Raw genomic sequence first — 18706 nt, 5'->3', positions numbered from 1 at the left:
AGATAAATTGACCATAGCTTTTGCTTCCCTTGACATTACCTGCACCACCTAATCCATCCAATCAGGGACAATTGACTATTCAAGGAGTCTCTCCTGCTGCCAAGGGCAATATATGGCTCAAAATATTCTATTACCCCCACCCATCCTGGGTCCTCAACCATCTCCACACCAGTTCACTCCTATGAATTAGGTTATAATAGAGTAACGGCCTATTGATTGTTGGGAAGAACCAAATCACACTCTCTCGGTGGGTGATTATGCACAATATGGGAGTCATCCAAACCATTACAACTACATAAGTCGCTATATTATGTAGGAGATTGAAAAGTGGGAGATCTTTATTTGGGATGATTGCTGCATTTACCATTTCAAGGACGATTTGTGCTCTTGCAAAAACCTATGGTCTACTTCCTTTCAATCATCTGGGGAGGGGGGGTGTGCTTTCCTCTAAAGGCCCTTCTCGACCACCTTTTGAGCGTTCTATGCAATGCAAAGATTCCCTCTGACCCTTCATACCTCACTAGGAAGGTAGCATCACGGCCATCACCTTTATCATTGGAAAGAGCCTTTGTGCCTTTTTGCACCACTCTTGCACTACCCAACCTAGACACCACTTTTTCTCTATGGTCTGTCATAGAGCTCTGCTCAGAAGCTTTGGAATCCTAGATGGAAATGGGCCTGCTTGGATGCCCTCCATCAATGCAAAGTAAGCTTCTTCTTCCTTTGCACTAACTAGCATCATGTCGTGGTTGGAGATTGCATACTTTGACTATTGTGGAGGTGCTTCTTGGCTATACTTTTTAGTTCCATAGCTTCATCTATGCTTGCAACTACACGGAAGAACTAGAGAAAGAGAGGAAGACTAATGCTTGTATTTTGGGGATGCTTTACCACTTTGTGCACTAAGGAGAGTGAGGATTTACCATTTTGTGCACTGAGGAGAGCAATGCTAAGCTGCCAGTGATCAATACATGTTAGCATCACGAACACCTTGAAGAGCAATTCGGACAATTATATGTGCGATGAAACAATCATCATGCTCACCACTCGGAAGAGTCTCTTGCAATGCAGGTCATCAATGCACTTGCCCATGGCAATCATGAAGGTATTGACCACGTGAACATAAAGTTGGGACAAGCTTTCCTTGCTTACATCCAACTAACTTGACTTGTTTAATATTTTATTGATATTATATATTAGCTTGCCTTTTCAAACATTAACGTTCAATCATCATTATTAATTTGTAGATAAATCAACCCAATAGCAAATAAGTAGAGCAAACTTGGCAACCAAAAGATGCATTTGGCACTCCATGTGAGCACGACATTGCAAGATTGCTTTATTTTTTGCTACACATCCAACACTGGATGTGCTCTCCCATTGCTACACCACCAACACTGGTGCTTTTTCAAAACAGGGAAAAGGCATGTTTCCCTATGATTATGAATTTATGGAGAGAGTTGTGACAGCTCTGCACCATACGTTATGTAAGGATTTTCATTTGTCTTTGTTTGTTTTTGCTAGAGTTTGCAAACCCGAAACCCTTTGGACTAATATATTCTTTAAAAGGTACATATACCACAACCTTTTACCTATGTTACAATTTGAAATGGATACTCAAAAAAAGCATGTTTGAATATTAGAAAATAGATTGTATACATGATGTCAATTATCTTGCACATCAAAAATTATAATCAAAGGTAAGAGGTCAGCAAGTTTACATTCCACTCATACCCAATAAGCTCAATATGAGTTTTGCACATGTTTACATTAAAGCTGGCCCAGCATTCTAGTTTAATTCACAAATGAAAATTCAAAATCCCCCCAATAATTTGATTACTCTCTCTCTCTCTCTCTCTCTCTCTCTCTCTCTCTCTCTCTCTCTCTCTCTCTCTCTCTCTCTCTCTCTCTCTCTCTCTCTCACACACACACACACACACACACACACACACCCACACCCACACCCACACCCACACCCACACACCCACCTTTGCCTATACATCTCTCCCCATCACCGCTTGGTCGATGAAGGAGAAATCCTGACCATCTGATGCACTAGCTAGAGAAGTCAAACAACGGATTGATAAAGAGCAGCAAATATCCTCACCTCGGATATCTCTGGCAAAGTGGAAGGTCTCAGGGGAGGAAGTAGCAAACTGCAACAAACAGATCCTAGCTATCCATGTATCGAATCCGGATCCAAAGAAACCTGGATTGTGCATCTCTCTGCTCCACGGAAATGGTCCCCAAAAGTGTAGATTTGAAAAGGACTACAACTCCACCTGACCCTTGAACTCCCCCTGTATCCCTCATCTCATCTTTGTAGGTAGACTCCCATGTATATTCGTTGACTACTGGAAGTGGGCGCTTTGGACTCTGATGTGTCTCTATATAAAAGACTATGTCGTGACATGTATAGGATTCCAAGAAGTTCCTTGGTTTTGACCATAGGGTGCCATTATAGTTCCAAATAGTGCAGGATAGGGTCTCGTATATCTGAGTCTCATAGACCCCGCTTCCCTATGTAGGGGAGGGGGCTGGTGCCCTACGACGACCTGTAAGAAGTCGTCCCTCTCGTACCACTGCCCACTTCCCCTCCTTCTAAGCCAATCTCGTTGTTGTAGCAAAGAGCGTCTCTCCTCAACTTGTAGAGGGGTGAGGTCCTCATCCATGGAGATAGCTGGTTGAAGCAGACCTACTCCTGTGCAAAGCATGTTAGCTCCATCTCGCGCTTACAGAAACTATGTACCTCCATTAGCAAGGTCTCCCAGGCCTATGCTGCATCAGCCCACCCGTATCCTAGCTGAAACTATGATGGTTGTGACATGAAAGTGTGGGGATGAGTTCAGAAGCTGGGCAGTGACTAAGTGAACTAGGTGAAATACGGAGATGATAATGGAATGGATGAGGCAATCCCAATGGGATGTGGGAGCGTGGGCTGACTTAGAGGGAGAGGGGAGAGAAAGGTTGAAGTGTAATGCGAAGCAGTGTATGACACCTTCGAAGTAGGTGTCCTAAGTGGTGCGAGAGTTGTAACAAGAGAGGAAGGGAAGGAAACAACCGGCGCCACAGGCATGAGTATGTCACTAATAGTGGCTATAGCTAGAGCTGGGGAGACGGAGGCTGTAGCTGAAACTAGTGCTAAAGTGGAAGCTGAAGTCTAAAGTGAGGATGTAGAGGGAGCTGAAACTAGAACTGGAACTAAGACTAAAATGGGGTTGAAGTCAAAGTAGAGATAGAGGGAGCTGAGGCTGGTATGGAAACTGATGCGGTGGCTGAAGTTGAAGTAGAGATAGAGGCTGAAGCTGAGGCTAAGGTGGGCCCCGGCTTTGCTTTGATGTCAACCCCAAGTCCACTTCAGTTGATGCACATGTTCTCATCCTCAAGTTTCAGTTGTGTCTATTGTACTTTTTTGTTGTTACTGTTTCCTTTCTCGGATTTATTCGTCTCTTTCTCGGCTTTTCCCAGTGCCTTGGGTTGATTCGTGTCCCCTTCGTGCACATTTTAGTGCGGGATCGGGAACGGGCGCATAGGCTGCCCCCCATGGCAGGAAGCACACCCAGAGTGAGGAAGCTGGGGTATTTGGAGCCAGGTGGGAGAGAGCAATGGGAGGGAGGAGTTGTAGAGGAGGAGCAACAATGTGGAGGGTAACCGAAGGTGGAGAGGTAGAGGGAGCTACCCACAAGGGGAGGCAGAGGCGTGGCAGGAGGGAGGGGCTATGAGGCGGTGCAAGAGGCAGGTGGGAGTGAATGGGAGGCCTAGGTGTAGGTAAAGAGGCAGGTCGGCAACGAGGAGCAAAAACATGAGGTAGCTAGGCGAGAGAGGCGGTGGCTAGCAACAAGGGCAAGGGCGGCACGGGTAGGGGGTGCAACAGCGGAGGGTGCTGCAGCAGGCGAAGGAGTTGCAGTAGCGGAGGGTGCTGCAACGAGAGGAAGGATGGCGAGCAGGGGAGCGGAGGAGACTAATTCTCCCCATCTCTGATGCGATAAGAGGGTCCCTATCATGAAGCCCATCAACCAGAGCTGGTAGAACATGTTTGTCCCCTAAATTTCCCAAAAGCTATAGAATCAGCCAGAGAGAGAGAGAGAGAGAGAAAGAGAGAGAGGAGGAGCTACAAAGGGGGATGGATTATGTGTGGCCTCCACTGGGAGTAAACTAGTGAAATTGATGACTAGTTGTTGGTTTCATCGGTTTCTTCTCGATAAAGAGCACTCGATGAAGATTCTTGGCCGTTAATGACTCGAGGAGGTGGTGCGACACAGTATGGATCCCTCAGTGGATTGAGTCTTGAGATTGAACTAAGGACGTGGATGCAAGGAATATTTCTAAGCATAGATGATGAAAAGTTTGATCGAGCGGCATGTGTCAGCCGATCATTAGTTTGTCACTCTAGATCGACTTGTTGGTTGTCGAGTCCTGTGGTGTCTGAGGACTAATTAACTTTTAACCAAATGGAAGATTTCTTGTAAAGTAGCTAGTTTCATAAATCACTATTACAAAACAAAGCGGAGAAGTCCTCCTAATGGGGACTTCAACGCGAGGGACATGTGCCTATCAGGTACCACTCCTTGACTTTAGGGATGATTCCACTCTGCTGCCACACATTGACCTTGAGGAGGCATCTATGCTATGGGTTTCGGCTAATAGATGAGGTCCATTCACATCTGGCAGGCCCTATTAGACCTCGGCAGGATGCATGATCTCATTATCTATAATGGTCTTGACACATGGCCTGCCACCTCAAGGGGTTTCACATGCTTTCCACATGGGGGAGGCTCCAGCATTGTTGATTACATCATGGGATCCCCTGCCTTCACATCTCGCATCACTGACTTCACTATAGCACCTTTCCCTCCAAGGGCTGATCTAACTATCTTTTCTTTAGCATCTCCAGTCCCCTCGCATAGCACCTTCCACCCCACTGAGTTTTTACTCCACCTACCATGATATACGCTTTGACCGCCGCGATCACTCATCTACCTACTTTGGCCGTCTGTACATACTTCTTGCTTATATTGACTTCATACCCCTTTTAGAGGATCGTGCTGCTCTGGTCACCTGCTCACTACACGAGGCTGCCCTTCACGCTTTCCCCCACACCACCCACCCACCACCCCCTGGGACCATACCACATGACATTTCTTTTGAGGCAAATTGACTTCACCTTTACATGCATTTGCTATCCCTTTTCCTACAAACTCGCACTTAATGAAGCTCCTCAAGTAGGGAAAGCTTTCTTGCAAAACCCCAAGCCTCCCATTGTTGAGAATGCTTTAACCATTTGAAGGGTGCACATTTGCCAAGTAAGAATTTTAACTATCACGATTATTATACTTGTGATCTAGAAATCTGTCACCATTCTTTTCACAAAATCATACTTATGATCTAAATTTTATCAACCCTATAGATGACACTATTGCATCCTATTTCACTAAATTACTCATATTGAAGAAATGATGATGATCCTTTAACAATGGTCAACACTCACCATTTTGGACCCAAATGAAAAGATTGATTTGTCATTCAATATCAAACTTAGATTGTAAAAGGATGTAAATTTTTTATACAAACCTTGGTGAAACGCTAAAAAATGTTTGTGTCAAATTTGACCTATTTTTATTCAATTACATTATAAAGCTAGCCTACTTTTGTAGAATAAAATGCACATTTATGAGGGGTGGTTTAATAATTGACGATATGAGGGGTCATTTGACAACTAAAAATATTATTGTTTAAAGCTTTCATGCACATCCTTAATAGGACATGACATTTCCTTGGAGTCAAATTGACTTCACACACCACATGCATTTGCTATTCCTTTTTATACAAACTAACACTTAGTGAAGCTTCTCAAGAATGGAAAATTTTCTTGCAAACCCCCTCCCATCTTTGGGAATGCTTCGACCATTTGAGCTAAGTCACATTCGATGAATTTCCCATGAAATAATGCACCTTTGCCAAGTTAGAATGAAATCTATTGCCATTCTTTTCACAAGCTTATACTTGTGATCTAGAAATCTATCACCATTCTTTTAACAAGTATTATACTTGTGATTCCTTCAACCTCATAGAAGACACTTCTTCTTGTTTCACTAAATTACTCATATTAAGAAACAACTATGATGTTTTCAATAGTGGTCAAAGGTTCAACGAACTCTGCTAGTAGTAACCTTACTCTCAAGTAGAGAAAAACATAGTTCAATGCCATTGCTTGCCCCATCAAATGTATTCAAAAAGCATCTTTCTAATCTATACCTATTATTCATTAAATTTTTCTAATCTGTACCTATTATTCAAAAATCATCTTTCTAATCTGTACCCATTATTAAAAAATTATCTTTCTAATCTATAACTATTATTTATTTTATTATTCATTTAAAATTGTCTTTTTAATTTATTCATTTAATTTGAAAATTGTCTTTGTAATCTATACCTATTATTTATTTTAAAATTGTCTTTCTAATCTATACCTATTAATTTATTTATTTATTTACTTCAAAAATCATCTTTCTACTCTCAACCTATCACTTATTTTTAGTGTGTTACTTAAGTGGTTTACTATAAGAATGTTGGGTTATTCAAGAGTGTTATTCAAGAGTGTACAAGGCTCTAGTTTGAGTGCCACTATGATAGATGTGAAAGAGATTGTGGAAAATGTCTTGTGTGAGTGTAGGGATTAGATTAGATATGTGTAACATTATCCATCCATGATGTCACAGAGATTCTCTTCATTGACATCATCAATGATGTATGTGAGAAGGTAAGGCACTCCCTCTGCTTATAAAATGAGGTTGATTGTACTTGCTTTGCTATCACATCGATCAAAGTTAATCGGAGTACTTTGCCTCAGTCTTGTCTTCTAATCTTACACTCTATCTTTCTCTTTAGTAGTGCCACTCTCTCTCAACAATGGAGATCTTCTATCCCCCTTAGTTAGCCTATGATTGTGCATCTCTATTTTGTACAAATGGTATTAGCACTCCCAAGATCGTCTTGTGATTGCTCCCTAAACATGATCAACTATAATTCATTTATTAACCTTAATGGTGATTGCCGGTACTTCCTCATCAACTACAAGAGTGACAATCAAAGGTATAGTGGCTAAAGAATGTACCTCTTTTGGTGACTCGGATAATTCTTTGATCTGCTAAGCAAAGAAATCTCCATAGTATGGAGCTATTCACATTAACTCAACAAATGTCAGACTGACTTGCATGTTCTTGAATACTTCCCATGCTCGGTCTAGATCTGTGCTAGGTTCTAGTGAGGCACTCGTTTCTATTGCATTTGCCTTAGATTTTGAGGATTCCCCTCACTCAGTAATAGATTGCTGAATCTGGTTGGCTATCTTCACTACTGCAGCTTTCCCTTTCAACTCCCTTACAATTTTACTAGTTAAAACTCCTTTTGAGCTTTCCAATTGATGTCTTTACTTGAAGAATCTGTGCCTTAAGTAGTTGCAATTGATTCTTTTGATTGAGTGACCACTGGGGCATCAACTGCATTTGGCAACTTGGCTACAAGTACTCGACATTCTAGATCCACTTCTTTTCTTTCCATGCTAGTTTTGAGAAACTTCAAATGTTTAGCTCATATTGGACAGTCAGAACGCAAATGATTCTCTCCACAACAAAAGCACTTAATCTTATATGGATCTATTTTCTCCTTACCATTCTTACCTTTGTCCTTCTGCTTGGGATGTCATGGCTTACTGTTTGATGGGGCCGAGAGTCAATTGTCACTTGGTTTGCTGACTCTTGAGATTTTTACCACCATTGAACCAACTTTCAGATTCATCATGACCAAACTTGGTATAAATATTGCAATACTTAATTTTGCATTTCTCTTCCACATGTCCATCTCTAGAACACTTATTACACCATTTGTCATTGTTGCTTGGTTTCCCTCAAACACCTAATTCTTTTAAGGCCTTCTTCAAGTCAATTTTGAGCTTATCTTTCTTTGTTGTTGTCTCCTTAGTGTCACTATCAGCATCTTTCTTATTTGCCTTATTCTTTGAGCCTTCACTCTTCTCCAGAGCAACAACTCGGTCTAGCAATTCCTCATAGGTTCTAGTCAGATTGACTACCTCTGGCTTACACAGGTCTACATGGGTGCAACTTGTCATCGAACCGGGGAACAACAAAAATCAATTGATTCATAAGATCTTGCATCCTAAGTACAAAGTCTTAGACAAACTCTCCCGTGCTCTACTTCAGCTCACTTAGCTTCGTTTGGACATCTTCTTCATTGATTTCCCACCTAAACCTTTGCATGAATGCTTCAGACATCGCATACCAATTGGGGAAATATCCAACTTGGAAACTAATTAAACCACGTCTAGGAGTTCTTGATCAAAGTACATGGAAAATAATCAGTGTACTCCTTGTCTATTGTGGTACCGTTGATATGATAGACTCGCAGAAAACTCTGCAGGTGACTGTATGGATCTTCGTCATCAATGCCTTTGAAAATTTGAAATTTTACCTTGATGTTGGTACTAGACTTAGACTTTCTACTCCATAGCTAAGTAGGTAGGTCTTCCACTTGGAAGGACCAAGTCACTAGCCTTCCACCTGTCATATCTGCCTTCATGCATATGAGGCCGATGTTAACTATCCCGGAGTCAGTTGGTACTATCTTTAGGCCCTAGAGGTATAGTTCAGTGTACATCTGTAAGCTGAGTAAGATTTATGTCCACTGTAAGAGGAACTCGAGCAAATTGCCTTACTTGCTCCACATTCACCTCAGGTCTTTGGTGGCATCTTTCTCCATTGGAAGCACGCCACTCTTCCTCTCCCTTATTCATTTGATCATTTGTTGTAGCTAGTCTTCTACCTTTATATCTTTCTCAACGTAATTCCTTAGGACTGATAGCCGAGTATTGTGGAAGATGTTCTCTGATTTGGCCGTCTCGTTCGTTTTGTTCCATAGAGGAAATGGCCATCCGCTCAAAATCCAAACGCTCTATAGATGAATGCTTGAGCTCCACTTGCCATGACGGACCTTCATCCGCCAATCTTCTTGGACACCTCAACCTAATACCAATGTTCCATCCTTCCGACTCTACATAGTAATAAAATTCCATTCTTGGGATAGCATAGCCAAGTCTCACTTGTTGTGCTCATCACTCCTATTGGGGACAATTGCTACTTTTGCTAGCCTTCTTTGGGTGTTGAACTTCGGTTTCAAGACCACTCCAATTCTCATGGTAGGATGTAACCAATTCCTTTTACTCATTTTTTCTTTGTGCCCAACCGTGTATCTTATTCTTCTTTCCAAGTGTGTGTTAGCAATCAACTAAGGCATAAAGTATCCGAGTAGCAATCCAAATACTTTGTGTATCCCACTTGCCGGTCTTCCATCACACCACCAAATTGCATCACTCGTCTAGAGTCACTTGAGAACTTTCCTATAGTAGCCCACATTCCTAGCAACTGTTTCACTTTGTCATTTGTTATCCTAAACCTTACTGACCTCGATGCTGAGCTTACTAGCTCAGCTCTCTAATTCTCTTGAATTGACAACTCATCAACTCGTAATTCACTCGATGCAAAATCACTAAAATGTTGAGGGTTTGGTTCCCTCACTCGTGGCTAACTTAGAAAGGTGCATGGTGCAAACCCAACCCGTGCTATGCTTGATGAAGATGCCCTCCCTTGTAGTTCCTAAATATGGCATGCTCGAGTGATAGAATGGTTGGCAACATTAACACTCTGAGTTTGAGGTTAGTTGTCATAGGAGAGTCTACACACACGTAAAGAATACGAAGTGATTCATTAATAAAGACAAGTGTATGTACAAGAATGGAATCAACTTGTGTGGATTGGAGTACAACGAAGCCACCTCAAGCTTGCAATGAACACTTAGTCACTTTCTATCCTAGCAAGCTAAAGCCAGAGGAAGAGAACTTGGCACACTGCTCTCTTCTCTGCCTGTTACAATCGTATCATCTACCCAAGAAAACCACCTTCTAAGTGTAGACACGCTCGGTGCATTACGTTGCAACTATTGATTATGGTGATATCGCAATCTTCTACACCTCTATAGCAAAACGGTTCTCGGTTAGGACTCCACCGGTTTTGAGGTCGGCACTTGATGACTACACTTCAACCCGTGGCTCCATATTAGCATAACTTGCGGACCTCAGGAAACATGTTACTACAAGCAACTCCCTTCTATCCCCGAGTGCTCATGCCATAGGAAAAAACTTTGCCAACGACGATAGCAGTGCCACAAGAACTTGTTCCTGAAAATGGGATAGTAACACAAGAACCTGTTGCATCAAAAGAAAAATGTGAAGCCCGTTGGATTCCCAAGAGCCAACCATTGAAGACAAACTCTACTTCCGCCTCAACATTGGCAACGAACACGATAGCCACACAAGAACTTGCTTCTAAAAATGGAGTAGCCCCACAAGAACCTACCATCGCTCCAATGCCACAGGTACCCATTCCCACATGTGCTACAGGAAATCGAGAAGTTTCCCAAGTCTATGCAAACCTTCAAGCAGCACTGCTACCAATCCATGATGGTGCCCAACCTACGTGATTTAACACCAATGAGCTGATAATGCCATTCATGCATAATTCTAAGGTGTAGCTCTCCACTCTCTCTAACAGGTGCTTTCAGCAAAAATGTGGCTTGCAAAGAAGCCAGGTACTCCAAATGATAACACTCTTGATTTCATTGTTTGTGCATTGTGTCTAGATGAGAATAGTAGGAACTTAAGTCCATAAATAAATCAAGATGGTATGATATATTGGGTCCTTTATTATATAAGTTATGACATGAGTTCCTTATGCATAACTTATCTAGCCTCGGATATCTTCTAACTATTAGAAATTGACCAATATAGGGTACGCATAGTGAAATACTGATAGAATAGCCTAGGAGCTCACACAGTGTGTGGTGTGGGTGCAATCACAAACTCCTTTACTTAATGCTCTTCCTTGCGGAACAATCTGGTGTTAGTTCCAATTCCTAGCTTTTCTGTAATCCACCATTGCTGCATCAAGCTTAACCTTATTGTCCTCAAAGTAATGAAGCTTGAGAGTCCTTAAAGGAATTTTGATTAGATGATCACCTTCCAACAATATGTGTCTGAGATTTGAAGAAGCACCCACACTTCCCCTTTTGCCTTCCGGGAGGCACGTTCCTTCCAATCTCACATTTCTTGAGACCCATATGGAGCATATTCTCCCTACAGAAAGTTACAAAGGCTCAAATTAAATTTACAAAGTACATACCAAAGTGCATCTTGACTGTAAACCATGCACCTCATGGAGGCACATACCAACGACCTGTGTAGTCTTGTAATGCCCCCTTCTTAATTATAGCATCCTTTTGAACCTGAAACCCTAGGGCACTCCATGGAATACACCCTCATGTTAGTATCAATAGCCAAGCACTTAGAAGAGGCCAAGCACTTCTTGTTGTCCTTCACCTTCACAAAGGTCTCTGACTCCCCATCTACCCACATCTCAATATGAGACATCTTTGTTGTGACTTTTTGGTCTGCATACCAACCTCAGTTAACACATGGAGATGTCACCAAGAACAGTTTTTTAATTACAACATGTTGGCTCTTTCCCACGGCTTCCATAAGAAGAGTAGGGTATTCTCAGTATGCAGGGTTCTGAGGCTTTTTGTCACCTACAGATATATCGATGTTGTTGTTTGTAGTATAAGTGTAGCTTAGGACCTCGTGTCGTATTCCTGTGAGACACGTAGGCTTAAGTATGGTAAGCAAACATAGTGCAAGCATGTGTGAAAGGAACGTGCATCATCATGATTGGGGTAAGCTTTTGCCTTCATTGGGGGTTGAAGGGTTTAGGAAGAGTTTAAGGGCTAGAGTGAGGTTCAGGGTTCGTAAGGAGGCTCCAAAGCTTACAAGAAAGTTCCACACTTTATAAGAGGTTTAAGTTTTAGTAATTCCGCAAATCTAGATGCTTGACACATCAGTAGAGGCGTGGACCATTTTGAAGGATCTGGATGAGACAGATAATACATCCCAGATCTTGACTCTTCAGCATCAACTCTACGACATGAATATGGATGAGGGAGATTCGGTTCATGACTACTTAAACAAAACTCAAGGTGGTGAGAGATCAAATAGCATCGGTGGGTTAGAAGGTAGACTCAATCCAATTGGCCTTGATATTACTTGGGATGCTACCATAGAGCTTTGTTACAACTATGACAATAGGACAATGGACAACAAACCTTTGACCTTTGAGGAGTTGGTTCCTTTATTGGTATAGGAAGAGGCTCGGGAGAAGCTCTATAACAAAGACAATGACGACAAGATGTTGCTAGCGAAGGACAAAGCCAGCAAGGGACAGGGCAAGCCTAGCAGTGGTGGCAAGCCCAAAAAGGATGATTCTGGAGATGAAGATGACACTTCCACTAAGAAAAAGAAGCAAAAGAAGAAGTGCTTCTATTGTGATGAGCCAGGCCATTTTGCAAAGTATTGCAGAAAGAAGAAGGCGGATCAAAAGAACAGAAGAAGGAATAGGACTCAGATTTAGATGGTGAGAACAAAGTTAATGTGGTGTTGTCTCTATGCCAACATGGACTTAGGTAGCACAAAATGTGTGTGTACAGTAGCGGCAAAGCTCCGCTTGTACTTGCATAAGGCTAGGAATAATCTCTCTTAGGAATCCAACATGCAAGTTCTATATGCGATTCCTACATGCATGTTCTCATGCAAGTCCTACATGCAATTCCTACATGCATGTTCTACGTGCAAGTCCTACATGCAACTCCTACATGTAAGTCCTACATGCAAGTTCTACATGCAAGTTCTACATGCAGTTTCTACATGCAACTCTTGCATGCATGTTCTACATGTAAGTCCTACATGCATATGCAACTTACAATTCCTACATGCAACTTGCAACTCCTACATGCAACTTCTAAGTTTGCCAAAGTCCCTATGATCAAGGCTAGGGCTTGGGCATCCCTATCTTCCCACGCTTTGAATTCAATTCTATTTACTGGTACAAGTATCCTCCCCTGTTTGTCCAGCACATCCTTCGGCTTTGCCTCCGTTCTCGTTGTGATTTCCATAGTTTTTGAGTCGCTAAAGGAATCCAGATCTTCACCTTCCATATAGGATAGTTGATTCCATCTAATTTCCCTAACATTCCAACGTTAGGGATAGTGAAAGAAGGAACTCGACGATAGGATGAGGAAGGAAGAGTAGTGCCTAAAGAGGCTTCTACTTCTGAAATTGACATCCTTGCTACTATACAACATAGCAAAATCGAATAGTAAACACCACCGTATGTAGATAAGAACTCTTTACAACTTGAGTCGCCCTCCTTCTCACAAGGGCACAATCCTCTAGGCATGGAAGAGTGGAAGATTGATAGAATAGCCCCATAGCCCACACAGTGTGTGATGTGGGTAGAATCACAAACTTCCTTACTTAATGTGCTTCACATAGATGTGTTGTGTAGACTACTAAATAGACAATGGTCCAAGCCATATATAGAATCCACCAAAACAATATATTTTCATCCAAAGATAAGGATACAATACAAAAGATAGATCGTGAGTTCCACCAAATCGTGGTCATCTGATCTTACCAAAAGGTTCTCCTACTATTTGCTTGGTACCTCTAGGTTTCTGACCCCGCATGCTCCACCTCAAGCGTATGCAAACTCTCTATCCAAAGATCTCAGCACCTTTCTGCCCTGGTAGACAACCTAGGGTTTAGCCCTATGAGCTAAGTTTGTAGCACCTATGGTCCTCCTACGCCTCCTGGATGTAGGCCCAAGGATGAGGCACTTGGTGCACTTTTTCCTCCTCTGCTTGCTGATCTAGTGGATCACTATCTCCTTGGTAGTGCACACAACACATCTATGTGACATTAAATAAGGGAATTTGTGATTCCACCCACACCACCCAAAGGTAGTAACACAAGAACCTGTGTCAACCCTGGATGCAATACCACAAGAACCTACCATTGAACAGGTCACAATGTGAATTAACAAGCTCTAGGGATTCCAAAATGGTGTGTAATGAGATGAAAAATTCCTTGTAGCATGGTGCCCTAATCTCGCCCTAATACCACGAATCGTACAACTCAACACGAGGATCGCCCAAGATAGTGAGGAAGCAACACAAGAACCGACCCCTATAATGTGGGGAGTTACACACGAACCTTCCTCCAAGTCCAAAGGTGAATCGTCAAAGGTTGTTCCGATCATACCAACACCAACGGTGCTGCCCGACTCACGAGAGCAAGTGTCCATGCCGAGGGCGATCACACAAGAACCCGCTTATCTCGCGATGAAGGATCTTCCCACAAGAAAGATTTATATTGATGAATTCTATCGATATAGCATCCATTTGAGCTACATTACTTTGTCATATGTTTTTGAATTTTGAATTGTTGTGAAGGGGATAACAAATACAAACAACTTCATTTAAAAAAGACATTGGATGATTATAGTTGTCATTCATACAAAAGGCAAGGCAACACTGGTTGCTACACCTTGTCAATCTTATGGTCATTTTAGTTTAAGTGATTACTTATGACTTTGTAGAGCATCTTCTCTAGCAAAGAGCTTAATATTTACTAGATTTTATTGCTTGTGCTTTCAATTTCCCAATGTGGCTTATTCCATATATTGAGCTAAGGAATTATTATTATATAATGCTTAAGAATAGCTTTTGAAGTTGGATAAGATGGCTATTTATGTAGGGGTACATGTTGACAAGCGAGCAAATGTAGCTTGCTTTAAGCTTACTTTTCAGACCACCCATTGCATTAAAAGCGAGAGTTACCCCCTGTAGGCCCAAAGCAATAGTAGGTTGGGGCCCATTTTTGTACGTTTGAGTCTTTTCTAGGCAATGATCATCCAATGAATAAATTTTGGAGGATATGGCTCTCTAGTTTTGATTAAAAGAAAAAAGAGATTAAGAAATTGTCAAACCATGGATTTTCTTATTTAGTTGCATTGCACATTATTGGATGTGAACTTTTTTGTTGGAACGGATGAGTTACTCAAATTTTGAATAGGTACAAATTGTTAAGGCTCCAAGAGTAATTCTAGCAAGTGTTGATGGTTGCCCTTGGGGGTTTTGGAGTTCAAGGGTAAACCCTCTAGAACTCTCAAGAGAGGGTGATGGCCACCCTCTCTTTTGGTTTGGCTAACCATGTAACTTTTGCATCTATCCAAAAGGGAAAGCGCTTTGGCATAAATGGTGCCCCTAAGTGTAGCTGTGTTGGGGCAAAATTGTGGCTTGAAGTGGGCCCCCTCCACATGAACGTGAAATTTTGTCTCGAGCAGGTGGGAATTGCACGATTCACAAACTTCGGGTTGGCATGTGACTCTGAGGGAGGGAGAGTGGTTGCGGGAGGGCTCAATCTGGACCTAGGGGAAGGGGGGGGGGGTAAAGAGGCTAGTAGAAGGATGTCCCCATAAAATGTGATCTGTGCAAAAAAATGAAAGCGGGAATGTGGGTTGGTAGAAGCCAATTTGAGAAGAAGTATTCAAAAGGGTCCTGATGAGAAGCTTTCACTGCTGAACAAGACATTCACTGCGTTGGCCTCTTTTCATGCATTCTGGCATTCCATGCATCTTCTTCTTCTTCCCTCCTCCGCCTTTTTCTTTCTCTTCATGTTTTCTACTCCTTTGCTGCTTCCTCCTCCGCCTTGCTTCGCTCTTTGCCGCATTACCTTTCCCCCTCCTTTCGCACAGCTCTAGACGCTCCCTTATGAAGTATGTCGTCGTCTCCCCCGCCTGTCGCACCCCACAACGGTACCTCCACCGCAGCGCAGTTCGATGCCGCCTTCAGAACCATTTCGCAATTCGGATTTTCGAAGACGCTTGTGAAACGTACATTGCATGAGTTGTTGGATGTAAGTTATTTCGGCCGTCGCTGGGCTCTATCGGCTTCGAAACTGCGTGTTGTTTGTCAGGAAATAAACGAAGTTGGTAATGCCACTTTGTCGACCAGGAGTTCGAACGACGCTTGTCTATGTGTATTAATATAACACATTGAGCGCAGGAATGGTAGCCAGAAATACGTCAGGCCTTCGCACTTTCGCACGATGACCGCTGTTCTTTTGGTAGCGCGGCATGCTGTGTCTTCAAGAGAACTAGTTATGAAGAGACGGCTGAGTCTCGCCACTGTCACCGACATGTTTCATCCGTTTCTCCTTTTCATGTCACTCTACCTCTACAAGAACTCGTAGAAACTTAGTTTTCATAGGAAGTATAAAGCTGAGCTCTCGGCTACACTATCCATGCACTCAACGATGCGGAATGACGTTTTCTAACCGTATCGTTGGATTTTTCGCTCCAAGAATAGAAGTATTCACAGAGGATTTTCGTCCAGTTCGTTGACAGCAAAAATGGTTTTCTACCAAAAATGTATTGATTATAACTTGCAATGTTGGGAATGTACAAATAGTCGTAGGTTGGTTTGTTCTTTTTACAAAGATTTGGAAAAGTTTCCACCACGACCATTAGCTACGTGCACATGGTAATGCCATGGCTGGCCAACGCCGAGGGGCCATAAACGCCCGGTGGCAAGTGGCAACGTGTGCAACTTTGGTTAGGGCTTAAACAGAAACTGCCAGATAAAGCCAAGAGAATACGCTCCTCCAGCCTCCAACGTTTTGACAGTTGAAGTTTGCAGCAGCAAGGCCAACCTTTTTTTTTTTTCCCAATAAAGGCCAACCTTTTTTTTCTTTTTTTCAATAAAGGCCAACCTTATTTAGATGGTGAGGCCTCTGGAACATTTTGGTTGGGCGGCCCAACTAAAGTTGGCCACGATCAGGCCACAAAATCTACATCATGGGATCCAATGGTCATGTGCTTTTTGTTGCCTCATCCTTACATGGTTCCAACATATTGTTCTTCACATGAAGGTCCAGTTGGAGCATCATAGTCATGGCCCCTCAGCAGTCCAACCTGAATCCAGCAAAAGCAGGCAAACCCATTTGGATCAATCGTTTGGCTGTGCACAGCAAAGGGAACTTCAGGTCAAGCATTCGCAAAACTGGTCCTTCCAGTGCTTTGTCCCTGATACCCTCTTTGCACCAGTTTGGCATTGATGTGAATGGATCCCTACAGACCACGGCCCCGCACATTACACTGTCAAAAAACCACTTCCTGGTTGTGATTGTCCAGTCCCCCCCCCCCCAATGAAAAGACTTCTAGTCAGTGATCTCTTGTCTGTCAGTTAGGGAGAGAGGGCTTCTATGTGGGTGTTCCCACCCAGAGAGAGGAGTATTGTTTGTGCCCATCTGGCAAGCTCTACACCTAATTAACTTGGTGACGAGTGTAGATGCGTTAGTTCATGAAAATGTATGCACAGATTCTGAATTGATGATCATGTTGGGCTTTTCAGATCTGGTTGGCTAAATTGTAATTATACAAATTGGCCGGTATTGGATTTGTGGAGGAGATATGTTTAACCATTTGTCTGGAACATTGTCTTGTTAATGTGGATAAGTTTATATGCTACCCTAATCTGCAATTTTTGTAAATAATGAGAATGCCACACATCATGTTTATCATGACATCAATCATAAGAAATATAGCTTGGAAAGGACTTGTGCACACACTTATGATCTTTGTAAACAATACCAAATGTTTAGAGGTGAAAAGTGTAGTGCCTTGACGATCCTGTTCAATGAAATTATTTACAGTAGTGTTTTTCTGTATTGTAAGTAAAGTTTCTTTACGATTATGTGCTGAGCTACGATTGTTTGTTGTTTTGGGAGGGCCGCTGCTATACTAGGCTTGGGATTGATTCGATTTCTCTTATTGAAGGTCAGAAATAGTCACATGGTGCACATCTCAAGTTTCATGCATTGGCTTTATGCATTTTCTTATGACTCTCACGTGAATACATGTGCTAAAAATAATGATTGGTTGATGCAGGTTTATGGAGGGGATGATGGCTGGCCACTAATCAAGGAAAATGGCTATGAAGTTGTTGTTGAGAGGTTATTATTGGATCAGGAGCAAAAGTTGTGTGAGGTAAAGAATTGAGCTGATCCCATAAATTAAAACTTTATCTAAAGCATTTGACATGTATCATGTTGCTTTAAAAAAGAAGGTAAGAGATGTTCTTAAATAAAATGAGTCTAGAGAATGTTCATGTTAGAGCAGTTAGTGAGCGAGGGCTTCTATGTGGGTGTGCCTGCACCTTTCAGGATAGGTATCACTGTATGACTGTGCCTATTCATAGGCTGTTCTCCAGGGCACATTGGCCTAGGGGTGGGGCACTTTAGCCTATATTAGAGGGCAGGTAGGCCAGCCTGTATGGTACGCTACCTTGGCCCACTCTTGGGGCAAACCCAGGGCTAAAGGCCAACCGACCAAGCTTGGGTCGGTTGATTGACCTTGGGGTTGGCCACTGTAGGCCCTATTTATATGGTCCTGCCTCACTTATTTTTGTATCTTCTGGAGCAGTTCCTCTCCTCTTTTTGGGTGTTCCCCTTGCTGCAATATACAGTTGCCATTGCCTCACATTGCCTTTGGTTTGTGTCGGTTCTCTCTCTCTCTCGGACTTGGGGGGGGACCAAGAGTTCCCCACCAAGACCCAGCTCTACTATGACCATTTCTTGAGAGTATCGGAGGATGGCCTCATCATCAGACCCCAGTATCTTGAGGACAGAGGAGTCTCACATGCACTGAGGATTGCCATTGGACAGATGCGAGTCTCCTCCCATCAGCTG

The 18706-nt window shown here is 42.5% G+C and overlaps 1 protein-coding gene across 4 annotated transcripts in view; it reads left to right on the top strand.

Annotated features, from left to right (window-relative positions):
- Positions 1-15519: 15519 nt before the first annotated feature.
- The window catches only part of LOC147878125 (uncharacterized), a 57884-nt gene continuing 54697 nt past the window's right edge, over positions 15520-18706 (top strand). For all 4 annotated transcript variants that reach the window (XM_087372407.1, XM_087372408.1, XM_087372409.1 and 1 more), the window contains exons 1-2: positions 15520-15874; positions 17907-18005. In XM_087372407.1, coding sequence (XP_087228533.1) covers positions 15737-15874; positions 17907-18005 — 237 coding nt within the window. In that variant the 5' untranslated portion in view covers positions 15520-15736. The remainder of the gene's footprint in view (positions 15875-17906; positions 18006-18706) is intronic.

The sequence above is a fragment of the Dipteris shenzhenensis genome, unplaced genomic scaffold (assembly GCF_047967505.1).
Source record: "Dipteris shenzhenensis isolate YYH24624 ecotype China unplaced genomic scaffold, Dip_SZ_1.0 scaf0542, whole genome shotgun sequence".
NCBI classification, from domain to species: Eukaryota; Viridiplantae; Streptophyta; class Polypodiopsida; order Gleicheniales; family Dipteridaceae; genus Dipteris; species Dipteris shenzhenensis.
The sequence above is the reverse complement of the archived record's forward strand: the minus strand, read 5'-3'. Positions and strand labels throughout refer to the sequence as shown.